Raw genomic sequence first — 19,648 nt, 5'->3', positions numbered from 1 at the left:
TAATTTATTTTAAAACATATTATGTACTTCTTATATTTTTCTGATATATTTTTTATCTATGAAAATGTCATATTACAACAATAGTGTCGGCAGCACGAATCATTTAGAAAAGAAAATCAATGTTTACAAGACCAAATCGATTAATTGTAATCGAATGCAACCGTATTTGTGTAAATAATTGTAATATATTCTTAATTTAGCATGAGAATTAATATTATTTTTCTGTAATTAACTTTTTGTCATTCTATGTCCAACACGGTTTCGTGTCAAAAAAAATCATTTACCTACTAATTTTCTTTACAATCTTAATCTTAGCTTATCGTATGTATACCATAATACCATGGCAGGCTTCATTTCTATATCAATCAATAATCAGCTCATTTATATTCCTTCGAAGCAGAAATAAGAATGATTCACAAATCGATTTCAATTTTTTGCATGTGGTGCTGCCTACTACTTGCAACACTAGTAACAAAGATGCTGTGTCGACTTGTCAAAGACAGACAGTTTAGTTTTTTTCATGAGAAAAACCTTTCATCGTGTATAATTTTAACCTAATGTATTTAGTACAATTGGTATTACTTTCTTAGAGTTATAAGTGAATAGATCTTGATATAAGCCACAATGTCTCAAAGAGATCCGGGCCCAATACCTAATAGGTGGCTAAGATGTCCACGAAAAGCGACGGGCACCGTAGCTGATAAGTTTATTGCTTTTAAAACACCCTTGGGACCTCAATTCAACGATAAAGTGCAAGAAAAACACCGTTTCACACCATCCATGTTGTTTACATTCATGAAAAGTATGAAAGTAAGTAATAAGTTGTATGTAAGCTTTTGCGAAAGTAGACTAACAAAAATAATGTACCAACCACACGATATGTTTAAAACATCAAGATTTTTATATCTTTATACTCTAAAAAACTATTTTGTCGCAAGTTTTAGTATATAAAGTCAATAGTTGACCTAAAAATACCATCTGGTACAAATTTTATTGTCTTCCCAGATATAAAAGTCTATTTTTAGTAAATTTTGCTATGAGCTTGAATATTGTTGACATATAATATTGTTTAGATCAGAGGTTCTTAACCTTTGAATATGAGAAAATGTCTGATGTGTTTTCATTTTGAAGAATGAGATTTCTTGTAAAGAATGTATCTAATTACTATAATTATAATTTTTCTTATTTTAAAATAAGTTTCTTAATCTTCTTCTTGCAAAATGTACAATTCAAAACAATGTAAAAATGTACAATGAATTAAAAATTATATTATGTATCTTCAAATATAATGAGGTATTGGTTATAAAGCACCCTGTAGCCAGATTTTCTACTAATCTTTGATTTATGACCTGAATATGATTGTTCTTTCTACCTTTTTTAGTTGTAACTTCAAAAGAAGAAAGCTTAAAAACAAAAATGCTGGTCAAGTGTCTGATGGTATATAAATTGACTAATGAAAATACCTTTTGCAACAAAAGTTGGTTGTCCATCAAATTTATGACCATAGCAACACCAATTATACCATTGCCTTATTGCCTTTTAGGTGTACCTTAAAAAAGTAATATTTTTCTCCTTTAATCTCAGATAATTGTATTCATAATATTATTAGTCAGAGGATAAAAGAAATAATTTTTTAATTTTTAGATAAAGCTGGGTCTCTGGATTGATCTGACAAACACAAGTAGGTTTTATGACAAGTCAGAAGTTGAAGAGGCAGGTTGTAAGTATGTGAAGATGCAATGCCGTGGTCATGGGGAAACACCATCACCTGAGCAAACTAGGTAAGTTGGAAACTATAGAAGGTACAATACAATTTACAGGTATAAATGGTTTACGCATGTGAAGACTTGTGAACAAATAAAATGCAATGGTGATTGAAACAATTCCTACAAACAAGATCATTTCTTAGCGAGGTCTACTAAGGATGTTCAATGTGTAGTGTATGTTCTGTATTTAAAGAGGCATAGGTAATTGTTTTCTGACGGAAATTTATACTCATGGTAGAAATACTATCAACTAAATAATTATCAAAGTCCAAAGTCAGTAACCAGTAAGCTGTAACATATGGATAACAGTTGTAAGTTGTAATATTCCTTTGTGTATGCCATTATTTTGTGCATCTTTTTTAAAGATGTTAAGCTTACAGTGGTAGTGTAATCCTGCTATATGTAAATACTGGTTGTCCCCATAAAGCTATGTTCAAACTTTGATCCCCATTACCCCCCTAAAAGTTCTATTTTCCAGTTAAAATATAGCCTGTCTCAGGCTCTAGACTGTGGATCTGTGTTCCAAATCTCATAACAATCGGTTCAGTAGTTTTGGCGTGAAAGCAAGACAGATAGAGATACTTTGGCATTTCTAATATTAGTATGGTTTTTTCAGAGAATTCATTCAACTAGTAAGCAGATTCGTAAGCCAGAAGCCTTTAGAGATGATTGGCGTGCACTGTACCCACGGGTTCAACAGGACCGGCTTCCTGCTCGTCTCCTACATGGTGGAACACTTAGATTGCAGTGTACAGGCAGCTATCAATGAATTCTCAAGGATGAGGTATGTATAAACAACTTGATACATAAAGTATAATCTGAAATACGATGTGGCACCGACTATCTCGTAATGAAGGATATTGCAGTGGTTGAAGCGAGATGGCGTACACAACTTAGAGTGGCGTCTCGCTTCCACCTTTCCAATAGTTTTACTTTAAAAGGTTGTGGTAGACCTATAAGCACTTATATTTTCATAAAAAATCAGGTATTTAATGTTTTGATCCGTATATTAAAATGATTTTATGTTGTGAGAGATTTAACAAACATCTAAATCACATGCTCAAAGAGGCGTCGCACGTCGCGCGCAATGGGGTTGGCGCGGTGGCCTCAACCACTCGGCTATCTATGTTTCAGGCCCCCTGGTATATACAAACAGGACTATTTACAAGAGTTGTATCGCCGTTACGATGAAGTCGAACTAACGCCTGCTGCACCACCACTTCCCGACTGGTGTCATGGTAAACTCAGTCTATATTTATGATACAAATCTATTACTTAACCTGTTTATCTTGATTTAGGCCTTAGAACTCGAATTATTCTGTCAGAGAGACATTCAAAAACTATTAGATATGTATTTTTTCCTTTTATCGCGTAAACAGAATATGGAGATTGTAGACTGTCGGTAAAATGAAAATTCGTGTGACGTCTGTTGTCAATACATCTTTAGCCAACAAGTGACGTTATAAGACGGTACTTTTTTGCTTTGGGATTTGCTTTTCAATGTTGTTTTCGAATTTCCGCAGAGGAGGAAGAGGAATGTGACGACGACGTTCCAAGTAATTCGCAAAATACGCCCTCGTCTACGTAAGTTTTAATTTACATCATGAATTTTTAAGACACAATATACAAAAAATAATGCGTTACATAATATCTCATGGAATCCCATCATCAATCAGAGATTAGTTGAAAAGAGTCTCAGTTCGACCTCCTTTCGAAAGCTATCTTTTAGAGAATTTGCTTGTCTTATCAAATTGCCTTTCAGTGAATTTAACCTTATATATAATTTATTGCTATACCTTGCGTATAATTTCTTCTTTTATTGATCTCCTATATTCTCCTATTCTATCTCCCTTCATCTTACTTCATTTTTACCCAAATACTTGTTCCCTAGCAACCGCAAACACAAAGGCAAAGGGCGCCGCGAGACGACCCACAAGAAGGAGTCGTTCATGCCGGGCGTGCGCGGCGTGGAGCCGTTCGCGACGCAGCCGCGCCTGGGCGAGGTGCAGCGCAAGGCGCAGCGCTTCTGCGACTGGGACAGCACCGGCTTCCCCGGCTCGCAGCCCGTCTCCATGGACACCACCAACCTCAGGAAGCTGCACGAGAAGCCTTACCGGGTGTCGTGGAAGGCTGATGGCGTTAGGTAAGCGTTTTCCCATTTCCAGAGTCGAGCTGAACATGCGCGAGTGATCCCGTGGCTTTAGCTCAGGCAAACAAGCCCGGGGTGTTTTTAGTTGGTTTAATGCCGACATATCCACAAGCCGTGGATATGTCGGCGTGGGTTGAAGTCATTATTAGTGTTTGATACTGGCAAAAAAAAGCGTATCCCAAGTCTTTTTTTTGAGCTGACGCAAAATTAACTGCGTGTACTATTGAGTTTTTTTTGACATTTAAAACAAACTTTAATGGTATGCAAATAAAGAACATAATTGTGTGCATTATATGGTATTGCCTAAGCATTTTAGTAGTAATTTTGTGACAAACATATTGGAACTTAAATGGATAGTTTTAAAGTCTATTTTCATTCATAATCATTTTCAAGAGCCTAATTCTGCCTTTTAGAGCTTGAAGTTTGTTGCTGCCGTAGAAGCAAGACAGAAACTACACGGCGTCTCTCTTCCACAACTGTAACAACTAGTTTGTAACAACTTAACTCTTTAAATAGTTAAGAGTTAAGCTACGCCCCCTGGTAACTAATCTCAAAATTAAAAACGTTTATGTTTATTATAGGTATATGATGCTGATTGACGGCGACGATGAGGTGTACATGCTAGACAGAGACAACTGCGTGTTCAAAGTGTCCGGTCTCAAGTTCTTACACAGCAAAGATCGGAGAAGACATTTGAAGAATACTCTACTTGATGGTGTAAGTTCATTATTTCAACTAATTTAGTTTTATTTATATATGTATATAGTTTCGGAAGGCCGTTTTTGCGAAAAATGAGTTTGTATTGAAGCAATTTTCGTCAGTTTTTTCGGTCGAAACTGTTTCTTTATTGCAGCCATTGCAGGGATCCATGTATCATAATTATGAAGTCCTAGCTTTTGCCACGGCTCAGCCCGCTTCAATTCGAAAATAATCATACGGTAACATTATATCGGGATAAAAACTAACCTATATCTAGGTTATATAATCCGTTCAGTGATCTTTTGCGTAAAAGATTAACGAACATACATCTACACTAATAAATTTTCGCGCTTTTTATAATAGTAGTAGGACCGGTCTCTCAAAAGCTTCATAAAGACTTAACCAAAATATAACTGTTTACTTTTTAGGAGATGGTGATAGACAAAGTCGGCAACGAGGATATACCGAGATACTTGTGCTACGATATCATCAGCTTCGAAGGACAGGACACAAGCAAGCTGCCGTTCTATCCAAACAGACTGAGCTACATTGAAAACGAAATTGTTAATCCTAGGTAATGTATCAACCTTAGAAATAAAACCTCTTTTTAACGAAGCGAGAATTATCAAGCGATTTACAATACATTGCAAAGCCACTCTAGTATCCATCCATCCATCATCGGTAGAGTGTCCCAAATCGAGCAATCAATATTTGATCGATAACTTTTAAATGAATACAAGTCCGAATTACACAGTACCTAGACCCCAGAATACGGGACCAGTCAGAATCGCCTTTTCATTTAGCTATTTATTTTACCATCACAATTTTTTTTAATTACAGTTGGAATGAAAACCAAATAAAGACACGACTTCATGAATTATTTTTTATATTGTGTATAATATTTCATAGGAGTGGTAAGTGTTCACTCTGCTTGAATACAGACTCGATACTGAACTGTGACCAAACAGTCAGTAAGGCTCTCTTTTTTTCTTGAAGACCAGTCTATCATTCGCGATTTCTACCACTTAGGCTAAGACGGATTTTTGGTATATTCCAAGACGTTTATAACATTGTTTCATGATTATAGGCACCAGGCTATGAAAGAAGGTATTATTAGAAAAGACCGGGAACCATTCAGTATACGTTTGAAGCAGTTCTGGGAGCTCCCGATGGCGAGGCAGTTGCTCGGCGAGAAGTTTGCGAAAACACTATCGCATGAACCTGATGGACTCATATTTCAACCGTCTAAGGAGGTTAGTTACTATTTTGTGAACCAGGAACGTTAGGAAATAGAAAGAAGTGACATTTGGGTTTGATGTTATGGCCGTACCTAGCGTTCCTTGAAATTTTTAAATATTTGTTGTTACATGTTATGTAGCCGACAGAACTATATAATTTGTGCAAATTTGAAATATCCAGCTATTATAAGTTTAGATACAGCCTGGTAGAAAGACAAAATTACCTTTAGGTGCGAACACCAAAAAAGAGAGTCAAACTGAGTATTAACAGTTCACAGAATTCAATAAAATCATTCTTTTCCAGAGATACACACCCGGACCATGTGAAGATGTTTTAAAATGGAAGCCGAGTAACCTGAACAGTGTAGACTTTAAGTTAAAAATTGTTACAGAGAGTGGACAAGGGTGAGTGATCGATATTCACACTAATGTCAATCTTATCTCAATGTCTATAAAGACGATAATGTTTTGGTAGTAAATACTCTGGGCTCTACCTAAAGTGGTCTTTGTTAGTTAGTTAGAAGTTTCATATGCAAAACTGATGGGCTTTAACTATACTTAGAGTCAAAGCCCATCATTTTCAAGTACAGACTGACAGTGTTGTTATTACTCTATCTTATGCTATCAGTCTGTACTTCATTTATTTACTTAAAAGAAGGTAAAAATTGGTTCACTAAAACCTAATATATATCAAAAATGATAAATAAACCTCAGAAATATATCAGTCATTGTATGTTTATAAAAAAAAATCCAAGAAAAAAATAGGATAATAAAATCTTTTGTAATTAATTTCAGTATTCTACCAACGAAGGTCGGCTTTTTATATGTCGGTCAACTGGATAAGCCATTCTCATCGATGAAGGTGACAAAAGAAATAAAACACTTAGACAACAAGATCATTGAGTGCACGTTTGAGAACGGACGATGGGTGTTCATGAGGGAACGGACAGACAAGTCTTACCCAAACAGCTATAATACTGCCACTTGTAAGTTTATTGTTTCGTATATGTACAGTGCCGTATTATCCATAAGGCAATTTTGGCCAGGGACCTAGGGACCCACTATGACTAGGGGCCCAGCAATCCCAATAAAATAAAACACGGTAGACACCAAGGTAAAATATCCCACGAATAAGAAGGATAGTGCCTTGTCTTAATAAGTGTGCCCAAAGTATCTAAAAAAGCTCGATTAGTTTTGACCTAGAGGTCCTTTGTTGCCCCGAGCCCTCTGGGCCCTTAGATCCGGCTCTGCATATGTAGTATGCGATATGGTACACTATTTGTTGCTTGCTAGTTTACGAATAGTCGAGTAATGTAATCGACTTAAAGCCGTTTAAGGCTTGTTCGCATGTTAAGGAGAAATAACATGCGAGTTGCGGTACATTGACGTCAATGGTCAGTCACTTCTGTTGCTATTGCAGTATCACCCAGCAATGTATTACAACTTGTATGACATTTCTCGCATCGTCTAAGTAAGCCGTAAATTTTTACGTGTCACTCGGAACAATTTAAAGTAATTTAGATATACTATTTTTAATATGGAACCTGATTAATTTGCTCAAAGCCTAGTTTTTTAATTAAATGTAAATTAATTAAACCAATTAATTAACATTTTTTTTTATATTTTAAAATATGTAAACTACTGTTTATTGAAAGAACTATAGATATTATTTTTTTATATCGATAAAATGTTTATTTCGATTGTTACGAATCGATTCACCCTCCCGAAAGAAGTTAGCAATACAACAAAGATATTTAAAATTTATTTCGTTTTGTTCCCAGCTGTTTGCGAGAGTATAAAAGACCCAGTTACAAAGGAGATCCTATTAGACTACATTGATAACAACCGTTTCCACGACGACTCCGACATGATGCCGCCGCCGAAACGCATGCGACGATAGCAACGTTAAATTTCTCTTAATAAAGATGTACGATTGTCGCTGTTATTACTTGTTTCTTTCTAAAAATGTTATAAATGAGATGTTTAAGAGAATTGAGATAAGCTAGATTTTAAAGTGTCACAAGCGAAATGGGTGTATTTTCCTTATGAAATGTTTGGATTAATTTCGTAGTTACACAGTCGATATTTTGATTGACATTACAATTGAATACTGAGCAAAAAAATAATAATTTCTCCCGATAGATGTGATCAAGATTCGCTAATTGTTGCCGCGATCAGACCGTACAGCTCCGTTGGTCACTGCGCTCAATTCTCACAGTAAAGAGTCAATCGCAATTATATCTGCCTGTTCTGCCTGGTGAACATATTGTCTTTGTTTGGCTCAACATGATATAACATATCTGGTTAAAACAATTAAAGCCATTCGCTGAAAATATCTACACTACGGCGTAGTTCAATGGCGGAACATTGAATTCAAAAATTATCAGTTGAAATGTAATTAGTGCCACTTATTATTCGTACATTCGTTGTTTATCTTCCTTGTACTGTGGAACCAATGTCGGGCAATTATATCTGCGCTAAGCAAACTACAAATATAAGTTTTTATATTATAATATATGAGAAATAAAGCAGTCTATTGCGTTGTTTCACTAGTTAATTATACAGAATAATTAGTTAAATATTTTATATTACAAGTACATTGTAGTATTTGTTCAATACCTGAATGTCGGTGAAGCAGACAAAGCCATGCTGACTTTTATGAATAGTTAAAAAGGAAAGAAACAATTTAGAAGACCATCACAAAACCATCTTTTATTAAAATAGCACTACTATTTCTCACTACTACGTAGGCTGTGTTACATAAAATGGTTGCTTTGATAAACGATTAATTTGTAAATAAATTACTGGGCTAGGTTTCCCAGGTTGCCCCTGGGTTGACCGCGACAACCAAAGGGCTTTTGGTATTGTTTAAGATCTTTGTCGAGATTTGATAAAACAGATTTGTTGTGATCATAATTTGTGGATTGTTATGTTATAGTATTATAAAATAAATACCTATGAGTAGTTTATTTATATTTATTTTTTTATTTAAAGAAACAACCTTTACAAGACCTGCTTATGTTGATAAAAATAAGAATCTCTAAATAGAACATCTCCTATTATTATTGTTAACTTCCAAAGGACCAAAATTATAAAGCAATACTTTACTAATGGGTAGTAAAATGTAATTTTATACATTCGTTGCTTGTATAATAATTCTGCAAACTTCATATATATAAAAATGTAAAGCATACTTAAAGAATAAAGTCGACACAATTAATTAAACAGTATTTCTTTCATAATAATATCACCTTTTTTAATAAAAATAATCTGTGTATAAAACAATCAACATTTTAATCATAAACTTTAACCATATAAAGGCTATTATAAGTTGCAGGGAGTGACTTGCGCAAACTGCCATTTATTTTCACCTTCTACATTGAAAAACATTACTTTCTTCTCTTTGGTTAGCTTAGTAAGATGGTGGTTTACATTATAAGCCGCCGCCGGCCACAAATGTTCAGGTGTTTCAGTGTATATTATTTTAACTAAGTCCATTTCATTCATCTGCCTTTCAGCATTTTCCTTTAAAGCTTCTAAAATTTGATTCTCTCTGTGTGTTCTATGTGTGATGTAGTATTCGATTTTTTCCATGGGGTCCTGAAATTTTAATAAATAGATAATGAATATTTATAGGAGTAAAATATTTTCTTTATAATAGAGTACTGAAAATCATTCAAATAATAAACATTTTCCTGCACTATATAGACAATTGTTTATTTTACCTCTTCAAATCTATTCTTAGATCTATAGATAAGGATACAACACGACAATTTTAAGAAGCATTCCAATAGGTTTTTAATCATTTGAGTGGTTTCACGAGATGGTCGCGAAGTAGTGCGTACGGCGCGGATGCCCCTAATTATTATTTTTTTTAACCTGCATCTCAAGTAAGCCTAACCTGGGGTAGTTTGCACAGATGGCAACTGACTCAATCTTTCCTAATACCTATGTTATTTGTTTGGCAAAAACAACAGACAAAATATTTGTAACATAAACAACAAGTAAAAATAGAAACGAATATTTACCTCCACAACATTACCATGTCCAGGATAAATAGTATCTGGTTTGAGGTCTAATATCTTTTGAAGACTTTTCATGTAAGTGTACAAGTCCTCAAATACTGCTGTCCCTTCTCCAAGAATACAATCTCCACTGAACAGGATATTCTCTTCCATTAGAGTAAGTACCACATGATCAGTTGTGTGGCCTGGCGTGTGATGTACCTTGACGGTGGCGCCCTCTACTTTAATTTCCTGGCCGTCCGACAACCAATTTGTTGGAATAGATTTCGGTAGATCGTCATTTTCGTCCTCTGAGTTCCTTTTGTGCTTCCAGATTTTCGGTTGCTCTGAAATAATATTATAAGTGTATATCAGTTTATACTTTTTTTTAGTCTTTATATGTATCTAGTATGTATATAACGAAAAGCTCTTGCGTTAGTTGCAAATATGTTGATGATTCAAATAGGTAAACAGTTGCCACATGTGATTGCTACAAAAATATTGATGGCAAACACAAACTTTGTAAAAAAAAAAACGATAAAATTTAGTTCTATTAACAAGTCAAGTTCCTAGTTATTATTCCACAAGCATTTTCTACAATAAGTCTAGTATAGTCTCATGGTTTTTGCCCAGCAGTGGGCCTTATATTATATAGGCTGGTATTATTATATAAAGTCTGGTTACACATTTACTTACTAGCAATACTGCCATACAAGTTCTCGATGCCGCCAATATGGTCATGATGCCAATGAGTGACAACTATATGCTCAATATTAACCTTCTCTGAATGCACAACCTCAGCAAGGTGCTTCTGATACTCTGGTACATCTTTGTCACCAGTATCTAGTAGGATTCGGCTGAAATTTAATTGTGAAAAAAATAAATAAAACAGTATATTGTCCTTACTTACTACTAAATAGATGTATTTTTTAATTTATGTTTGAGTATAGGTATTTAAAGCGTGTAAAATAGGACTACATACAATAAAAAATTGTGAATATATTTACTATTATTATTTCAATAATCCAGGTAATCCCAATTAGAATGTACTGCAGGTACTTTGTCCATTATTAAAATCAGTAAAAATTTTGATCTATCAGGGTACTTATAAATAAAAATCTTTAATACCTGTGTAGTTTATTGCCATGCAACGGTACTATGAATATTTCAATAAATCGCAATAAAAAGCTTATAATAATTTATAGCTGATAAGAGTTAATGAGCCTTACTTTTTTCCCGTGCCTATTAAATAGGTATTGGTACCCTGAAGGGTCATAGGCCCGGGGTTACATCCCAAAATCCTTATTATCCTGCTAGTAAGCTTGGTTACAGCAGGAATAGCAGCTGCCATGTCTAGAAGTAATAAAAATAAACCAAGTTTATAAAATGACATCGAAAAAAGATAAGATATAAATATCAACTTTGAACATACGAAGTAATAAATTACGTACTTCTTCAAATAATAATTTGTTTTCCCAATTAGAATGTTAAGTGACGATAAAATAAATATTTATGTATCTTTATTCAAATCACTGTATACTAGTTGAATTATTTAAATAAGCCACTGAATTTTAACAAGCACAATTTACTTGTTTTACAGAAATTGAACTTTGGTTTGATTGACTTTGCGTTTGATTTGAAAACTCTTTGGAATGTTTTTCTAGGTGACATTTATTTTTTCGTTTGGAAACCGAATCAAATCTATGTTATCAATTTCTGTAAAAAGGTATTGGAAGTATTGGAACTAACATCTACGAAATTTTGAACGTAAATCCAACGATAACAACGAGTGAAAAAAAAAAAGAAAAGTAATTAATTAAATCTGTCGCTTGAACAATGTTAATAAAATAATAGGTGATTTTCTTATTCAGTCACTAATGTTACTCAATGCTTGGGAATAGCATGGAATTTATATGGTTTCAAATCATTCGCACAGACTCAGCGCTTCGCTAACAAAATGTCAATAATTAGTGTGGATGCCGTTATTTTCGAAAAAGAAGACTTGGCGTATTTTGTTATGGCAATCAAAAGTGTTACAATTTCCGTCAAATACGTCGGAATGTCAGTGTGATCTTGTCAATGACTAGAAATTGACTTTTGAGTTTTGACATTCGTGGAAAAAATGGCTGGTGCGCTGACCAGGTTTTTTAAGGGCGCAAAACCACAATTTGGTACATATTCACCAGTTTCTAATTATTACCATATCAATCTACATTATATTTACAAAATGGGTCGTACAAAACAGTTAATCTGGTAGCTATGGTTTTGTTATTATAAGGGTGCGCAGTGTTGCTTACATAAGTTTGACGTCTCGTTTTAGGCATTGTTGGGCCATTGGTGAACAGCAATGCGGTGGCTGTGAGGAACCAACAGACTCAAGCACCACCAGCCAAGACTAGGGGCTCGCCTCTATCGGACTGTGACAGGGTGTTCACCAACTTGTACGGCCGACATGACTGGAGGCTGAAGGCTGCAATGTGCCGCGGCGACTGGTACATGACCAAGGCTATTTTACAGAAAGGCAGCGACTGGATTGTCAGTAAGTATACAGTTGACTATCTTAAATAGTCTAGTTTTTAAATATTTAAAAAGCTTTCTAGAAAGTAGGTAGTTTGCATTGGTTTATAACTATTTTTCTCTGTTTTCGTACTTTATTGGGGTAGGTCAGACTATATTTTACAAGTACTTTGAAATTATAACGAAACTCCTTTCACAAAAGTATTTTGTGTACACAATTTAAATATGTTTCTAACATTTGATTGCAACCCTCATAAAGGTTATCTTGAAAATTCTTTTAACTTTACAAAAAATGATTGATAATGTCATTATTTTTATAAATTGTCCTGATAGTTTCTTCTGAAGTTTTTAAACTTTTTGTCTGTGTTCCTAAAATTGTTTGTTGGTAATGTTGTTTGGGGTAATATTTATTGTGCAATATGTGTAATGTTGTGCAATATTCTACCAGCTCATTAAGTTGTGCAACAAAAACTGCAACTAATTCACTAGCCTTAAGTGTTAGATTTTAATTATTATTGCAAAACACAAATCTAAAACAAGTCTGAAACTGGCTTTTTGTATCCAAATCTGTATTCCTGTGAATTATGAAAGTGAGGTACTGAAAAAAAATCTTTATTTTACTAAAGTTAATAATAAATTGATCTGCCAGATAAACTCAATAATAAGTTAACTCAACAGCTCATGTTAATTGGCTTCATTAAATTTGTAGATGAAAGAAAATGAATATTTAATTTAAACTTAATTAAAACGAATATTTGACTTGCACTATCCCACTGTTAGGCCCCATTTCTTTAAGTTGCACTAGACGTTTGCTTCTGTCTGTCAGTTCCCAATTAAACTTCAAACAACAACATGAAATTCCAGATGAGCTGAAGGTATCAGGCCTCCGTGGCCGCGGCGGCGCCGGTTTCCCGACGGGTATGAAATGGTCTTTCATGAACAAGCCGTCTGATGGCCGTCCCAAGTACCTGGTGATCAACGCTGACGAGGGAGAGCCCGGTACCTGCAAAGACAGAGAGATTATGCGACACGACCCTCACAAGTTGGTTGAGGGAGCTTTGATTGCTGGCCGTGCTATCGGAGCTCAGGCAGCTTACATTTATATCAGAGGAGAGTTTTACAACGAGGCCAGTAACCTGCAGGTTGCTATTGCTGAGGTTAGTGTCATGCAAGATCTATATATATATAGATATATATCTATATATTCATGATCTATAACTTAATTGGTACCACTTCTATGCTTTGCTGATTTAAGCAAAATATGTAAGCATTTAGGTGTTATCAGGTGTTGACGATTTCTGCATTATGTTAAATTTTATTTTCAAAATAGAGTACAAAATACATATATAAAAATACACACACATATACAATATATAAAATAGAGTCTTAGAGGAATTTGGTATTAGCAAAATCAATACCAAAAGTAATGAAAGATCTATAGTAAGTAGATGTCTGTTTCAAAAATAAGCTGCATAGAATATTGCTTTGCTCCATTCTGACGTACGATTTCGGTACTGCGCAGCAAGTCGCCACGGGTTTTGAGTCGTAATTAAATTGGCATCAAACTGTATCTATGTCATATACTGTTTTCAACTGTTTTGTACAAGTTTTATATTATTATGTATTTACTGTAGTCTATTTACGTAGATCACAAGTATCGCTCAATGTACCATCAGATGCATTTCTACCTAGTTACCTTTCTAATTGATACACAAAAAAAAATGTATATGAAGAAATTAAATAACGTGTTTTAGTGTCCCACTTTCCAAAGCTGCAAAAAGCTATTTTTTTTTGCCTTTATTAAATATTTCCGTTTTCAAAATAGTTCCTGCACTAATAACAGGACTATTTTTGTTGTTAAATTGAGCCGCGCACTGTGCGAAAAAGCGCTCGCTTGCTCGACAGACCCAGTCTTGTATGACTGTCAACAAGTAAATTCTACAGAAAAGAACCATAAAAAAGAACACAATTTTCTCAGGCTCAACAAAAATATTCTTTAAATTCTATTTCTGAATTAAATTCTCAGAATCAAGTATATTTATTTGTCAAACACAGGCACATTAAGTGCTAGTGTTAAATATACATCAGTAGCGCTACATAATTTTTGTATAATTAACCTCTCACCATAATTCCAGGCATACCAAGCCGGTCTAATCGGTAAGAACGCGTGCGGTTCCGGCTACGACTTCGACGTGTTCGTCCACCGTGGTGCCGGCGCCTACATCTGCGGCGAGGAGACCGCGCTCATCGAGTCCATCGAGGGCAAGCAGGGCAAGCCCAGGCTCAAGCCCCCGTTCCCCGCTGACGTCGGACTCTTTGGATGTCCTACTACTGTTAACAATGTGGAGACTATTGCGACGTCGCCTGTAAGTCTTGTAACAACTTTCAACTTTTAAATGTTCTTGATGTTGATGTTCACCCACTATTGTTATGTTATGCCTGTATTGTAGAAATCTTTAGAGTTGATAATAATTTTCTGGTAATACTAACATGTATTTTGCCTCTTTTCCTTTTAACAGAATTTTACTTTCTATTGGTAAAAGAACTTCCAAAATCGCTAACATTCCAATGTCATGTAAGTTTGTGACATTGTAGGATATAATACCTACAATGTCACAAACTTATATACATACTGCCTCTTTATAAAACTAGTATAAATTATAGATTCAAGATATGTATAAAGAATACTATAACAACATACTGTTTGATTAACTTTAATTTCTTAATGATATCTTCATCAACCCTGCTGTTATCTAGCTCCTTCTCAGACGTAGTACCTTTAATAATATAAAGCCATGTCCTGTAGACCATCTGCCGTCGCGGCGGCGCGTGGTTCGCGTCGTTCGGGCGGCCGCGCAACCACGGCACCAAGCTGTACAACATCTCGGGGCACGTGAACACGCCCTGCACCGTGGAGGAGGAGATGAGCATCCCGCTCAAGGAGCTCATCGAGCGCCACGCGGGCGGCGTCATCGGCGGCTGGGACAACCTGCTGGCCGTCATCCCGGGCGGCTCCTCCACGCCGCTCATACCTAAAGAGTGAGCTGTTATTGTTATAGTAGATAGGTTTTAGTAAAAAAGAGTGTTCATAATTAGACCTCATTTGCTGCGTGATCAAGTTTTATCCACATGAAAACCAGAGTTGGGACCGCAGTTTAAGAGTTTTTTTTTCCAATCAGGCAGAGCTTTAATGCTGCTCTAATTCTCCGTTTATTATTCTTCAAAGTGATTCTTCATCTCCATATAATTCTTAACTAGAGTAGAGATTTTTTTTTATTGTTAAGATGCATACTCATACTACGAATAATTCAACAATATTCTTAAATTATATAAAAAAAAATACGATTATCATCAGTCAGAGATCAAATAATTTAATTGTGATTATTCCATCCACCAGCGTATGCGAGACCGTGCTAATGGACTTCGACGCGCTAGTAGCGGCGCAGTCCTCCTTCGGTACCGCCGCCATCATCGTGATGGACAAGTCCACGGACATCGTGAAGGCCATCGCCCGCCTCATCATGTTCTACAAGCACGAGTCCTGCGGACAGTGCACGCCCTGTCGCGAGGGTGTCTCCTGGATGAACAAGATCATATACAGGTGGGAATTATTAATCAATTAATCAGCTGACTGCATTGGTCTTTGCAGAGTTGGTTGGTCTACTGCTGGTTTATAGGCCGTCTCTAATTTGCCTTATGAAATTACTACGACCACTAGGTAGGTGTGAAATCAAAATGTTTTTGTGTAAAATGGATAATGGATAATGGTTACTGACATACATTTTTGTTCAATTAGGTGGTGGATCCAACAAATTGATTTGGAACTCAACCGATTTTTTATCTTTAGCCTATTTCTACGAAACCCTGTGTTGCTAGTGAGTCCGTCTTCACTGGTTTCAGATAAACATTCAAGCTGATTTGACGTACGCTGATAGTACAAAGATACCATTTAACTAAACTAGGTGGCGCTAGTGTCCATAACGCTTAACAGTAGTCCATGTCCATAATGCTTTTAATAGCTTAAAACGCACAAGAAATTAAGTAAAAATAAGAAAATAATGAACTCAACTAGACAAATGAAAAGCTCCAGTGTAAATAAATATAAATTAAATACATTGCGTCTTGATATAGCAGCCCATATATCGGCCACGTGATTTATAATGAAAAACAATTCACAAAAAAAAAAAAACAAGAAAAACATAAAATAAACTACTTAGATAAACTTGATGAAATGACAGCAACTTCACGTTAAATAAAAACTGAAACCACAAAATCGGTTCACCCTGTCTGAACTAACAAAACAAAACCACATGAATTGAGAACCTCCTCCCTTTCGAAGTTTATTAAAAATAAAATTATTTTGGTTAGATAGCTATATACTAGGATGTGATAAAACTATCATACTCTAGTACACTATACCTAGTAGTACTCTAGTGTACTATACCCAGACAATAACTGAAAACAAAGGAGCAAACTATATCTAGTTTATAATCGATAACTGTGGCAATCATAACTCAGGTGATCTAGATTAAAACTCAGACAAAAGCTTATCGAATACCTGATTATGTGAACTAGTTCAAACATGTTCAGTTATCAAGCTATTAACAGTTCAGACATGTCGCAGTACGTTCATGCGCGCACAAGCGTAATGGACTTAACTGGATTTCGTTACAGATTCCTGCGTAAAGGATACACTTCGATACTTCACATAAAATTATAACGAATAATAGATTGTTTTTTTGTTTACCCCGCAAATGAACCCCGCAGGTTTCAGTCGGTATTAAAAACAGTTCAAACTTCTGCATTAGAGCAAATTTAAAATATCAATATGTATTGAACCTAGAGTTAGGTTGCCCCTAGACCTACAATAACATTGTATAATATGATTTTTTGCATCCAAGTGATAATTCAATCGCGAAGTAAATAATGTTACGAATTGCAAGTGTTCTCCCCGTAATTATGAAACAATTAACTTTTTCTAAACTTCCTTTTTTTCTTTGGGATTAAAATACTTGTGGCGACGATTCGAAAGAGCCCTAACTCAATAAGGTGTGATGTTTTATTGTGCTTCTATGGTCCTACACGACGTAATAAAAAATAATCTTGCTCAGTTCAATTATTGCATAATCTTCACTTAACCCTATAGGTCAATAAAACTTATTTTATCATATATTGCGGAGAAATGTTTTAATAATCTTCAAATATCACAAATAAACTAAATAGCTTTCCACTTTGCAAAAACTGCACGTTATTTTATTTGTTCAAATAAATCATGTAATATTTAACTGCAGATAAGATAGCAGTAATTAAGATGTATTTCTGCAAACAAAGAGTGTATACAAAAGTAATCTCAAAGCCGCTTATCGTGGTGATTACGATCAAAATAACACGTGCTGTAAAGGTAAAGGCTCGTTTACATTGGGCCAGTAACAGGCGTTAGTAGTTAGGACAGCGGACTTGTGATTTTTTAGTACATGAAGCATTCAAGGCTTGAACATTTAACTATAAAAAGCTGCATTTTTTTAATTGAATACAAAAGTAAAAATGAATATGTTTTTTGATGCTGTATTCACTTTATTTGATGAAACTATAAAATACGGCTAAAGAAGAGAAGAATGAACATAAAATAGGTACTCGAAAACTTTTTTTAACAAAGTCATTATAGAGTATGCCCTGGACTCACATAGAATATGTAGTCAATATATGACAAATATTATTTTATTTTCTCTAGATTCATTGATGGCAACGCGTCGCCGAAGGAAATCGACATGTTATGGGAGATCTCCAAACAGATTGAAGGTAAAGAATACAACTAGCATTATTTTTCATATTCTGGTATTCAACGGTTTACTGACCCGTATTTATCGGGATTATCCGAATGCCGCCGCGTCGGCTCATGATAAAAGGACTACGGTTGGTCCGAAACTAGTCGGGCAATCCCTATAAATACGTGTGAGTAAACCGTTTCATCAATTAAACGCAGTATATAAATAAGCAGTATTTGTGATACTGTTACATTCTTTTAGTACTCGGTCTGCTTTCTTTACCAAAATATGATGGGAACGATGATGTCATTAACGAAATGCGCGAAAAATAAATAACATGTTATTCTTATCATACTGTTAACATATTTTATAATCTACAACATCATTTAAAACGCTAAAGTCTAGTCTAGAGTCTAAAGTACAGAATTTACGTCAGCAAAGATATTTTTTGAGCGACTTTTCGTGATTTGGCTCGAGATAAGGATTCATAAAGGGACTGGACCTAAAAAAAGTGCATAAGAATAATGTATTTATCTATAGTGATTTTTTTTTGAACTGAAGAAAGAGCTTGCTGCTTGATGCACACACGTTACAAAAGGCAAAAGTTTTTTTTTTTACTAATATTTGACGGTACATTCATCTCAACCTGTTCATAAATAGTAAATTAAAAATAAAAATGCTGCCCAAAATCACTTTCTCACTCTCTCTCATAGCTAGTCTCTAATACCGTATTCTCCCTAGGCCACACGATCTGCGCGCTAGGCGACGGCGCGGCGTGGCCGGTGCAGGGCCTCATCCGTCACTTCCGGCCCGAGCTGGAGCGGCGCATGGCGCAGTACGCCTGCACCTACGGGCCCAGCAAGGCCGAACGGCTGCACTAACTCACTACTGCGACACTACAACACTACTTAGCTGACTTACACTACATGCCGGGAAAATAACTTGACCAATCCATTCTCGGAATACAGGATTCCTTCATGACCGTTTTGGGGGGGGGGGGGTTAAGGAATCTATTCGATCTAGCAACAAAGTCTTTTAGACTATTTCCGTGATGTTTTCTACTGTAACATTGGTTTGATCAAGTTGTTTGCTTCATTATCGTTGTGTTGTATATATATCGGTAGTGTTGCTCGTGTTGGAGATAGGGAATGATTCCACAGATACTTATACACACGGATTGTGAGTAGTGTGTACATGGAGAAACTATTGCCAACGTAGCTGGTATTAACAGCAGAACAACATATTTATTACATAATAAAACAACAAATAAATATAGCAATAAATACATTTGCTCTCGGAAGAGGTGAAACTGACTTTTTTATTTCCCTAAGAACCTCTATTCTATTTCATTTTTAAATGCGAATGATCACTCCATTTGCTTACTACTCTGTAAATGATTAATATGGATGAGACGAAAAACAACTTGTTTGTTTATGTTTTTTAATATAATATACGGTCTGTCTTATACAGATAGTATTATTATACAAATACGAGAGAAAAATAAAAAAAA

At 35.3% G+C, this 19,648-nt stretch overlaps 3 protein-coding genes across 3 annotated transcripts; 2 read left to right on the top strand and 1 right to left on the bottom strand.

Annotated features, from left to right (window-relative positions):
• The first annotated feature begins 462 nt into the window (after positions 1 to 462).
• Positions 463 to 8,821, top strand: LOC113501037 (mRNA-capping enzyme). The gene is made up of 12 exons (XM_026882014.1): positions 463 to 810; positions 1,645 to 1,781; positions 2,383 to 2,550; positions 2,901 to 3,004; positions 3,290 to 3,350; positions 3,658 to 3,909; positions 4,497 to 4,632; positions 5,043 to 5,188; positions 5,702 to 5,867; positions 6,157 to 6,257; positions 6,648 to 6,838; positions 7,634 to 8,821. Exons 1-12 carry the CDS (start codon positions 625 to 627, stop codon positions 7,750 to 7,752), a joined length of 1,767 nt encoding a protein of 588 aa, XP_026737815.1. The 5' UTR covers positions 463 to 624; the 3' UTR covers positions 7,753 to 8,821.
• A 261-nt stretch (positions 8,822 to 9,082) lies between these two features.
• LOC113501039 (beta-lactamase-like protein 2 homolog) lies at positions 9,083 to 11,501 on the bottom strand. Its single transcript, XM_026882016.1, has 5 exons — positions 11,308 to 11,501; positions 11,086 to 11,209; positions 10,553 to 10,713; positions 9,881 to 10,203; positions 9,083 to 9,452 (listed from the first exon to the last, which is right to left on the bottom strand). The coding sequence occupies exons 2-5, from the start codon at positions 11,205 to 11,207 to the stop codon at positions 9,177 to 9,179; spliced, it is 882 nt and encodes a 293-aa protein (XP_026737817.1). The 5' UTR covers positions 11,208 to 11,209; positions 11,308 to 11,501; the 3' UTR covers positions 9,083 to 9,176.
• Positions 11,502 to 11,917: 416 nt separating this feature from the next.
• Positions 11,918 to 19,447, top strand: LOC113501038 (NADH dehydrogenase [ubiquinone] flavoprotein 1, mitochondrial). Its single transcript, XM_026882015.1, has 8 exons — positions 11,918 to 12,027; positions 12,177 to 12,395; positions 13,238 to 13,530; positions 14,509 to 14,739; positions 15,180 to 15,412; positions 15,771 to 15,974; positions 18,105 to 18,172; positions 18,880 to 19,447. Exons 1-8 carry the CDS (start codon positions 11,979 to 11,981, stop codon positions 19,017 to 19,019), a joined length of 1,437 nt encoding a protein of 478 aa, XP_026737816.1. The 5' UTR covers positions 11,918 to 11,978; the 3' UTR covers positions 19,020 to 19,447.
• Positions 19,448 to 19,648: the final 201 nt, after the last annotated feature.

This window comes from Trichoplusia ni, chromosome 15, assembly GCF_003590095.1.
Source record: "Trichoplusia ni isolate ovarian cell line Hi5 chromosome 15, tn1, whole genome shotgun sequence".
NCBI lineage: Eukaryota > Metazoa > Arthropoda > Insecta > Lepidoptera > Noctuidae > Trichoplusia > Trichoplusia ni.
The sequence above is the reverse complement of the archived record's forward strand: the minus strand, read 5'-3'. Positions and strand labels throughout refer to the sequence as shown.

What these genes read in the sequence shown, in the direction of transcription:
- LOC113501037 (XM_026882014.1), top strand. Translation starts at nt 625, where the DNA reads ATGTCTCAAAGAGATCCGGGCCCAATACCTAATAGGTGGCTAAGATGT. An exon ending in AATGAATTCTCAAGGATGAG is followed by an intron (nt 2,551 to 2,900) that starts GTATGTATAAAC and finishes TCTATGTTTCAG; the next exon opens with GCCCCCTGGTATATACAAAC. An exon ending in CAGCTATAATACTGCCACTT is followed by an intron (nt 6,839 to 7,633) that starts GTAAGTTTATTG and finishes TTTTGTTCCCAG; the next exon opens with CTGTTTGCGAGAGTATAAAA.
- LOC113501039 (XM_026882016.1), bottom strand. Translation starts at nt 11,207, where the DNA reads ATGGCAGCTGCTATTCCTGCTGTAACCAAGCTTACTAGCAGGATAATA. An exon ending in TTAATAGGCACGGGAAAAAA is followed by an intron (nt 10,714 to 11,085) that starts GTAAGGCTCATT and finishes ATTAAATTTCAG; the next exon opens with CCGAATCCTACTAGATACTG. An exon ending in GACATGGTAATGTTGTGGAG is followed by an intron (nt 9,453 to 9,880) that starts GTAAATATTCGT and finishes TTAAAATTTCAG; the next exon opens with GACCCCATGGAAAAAATCGA.
- LOC113501038 (XM_026882015.1), top strand. Translation starts at nt 11,979, where the DNA reads ATGGCTGGTGCGCTGACCAGGTTTTTTAAGGGCGCAAAACCACAATTT. An exon ending in AGGCAGCGACTGGATTGTCA is followed by an intron (nt 12,396 to 13,237) that starts GTAAGTATACAG and finishes ATGAAATTCCAG; the next exon opens with ATGAGCTGAAGGTATCAGGC. An exon ending in GATCTCCAAACAGATTGAAG is followed by an intron (nt 18,173 to 18,879) that starts GTAAAGAATACA and finishes TATTCTCCCTAG; the next exon opens with GCCACACGATCTGCGCGCTA.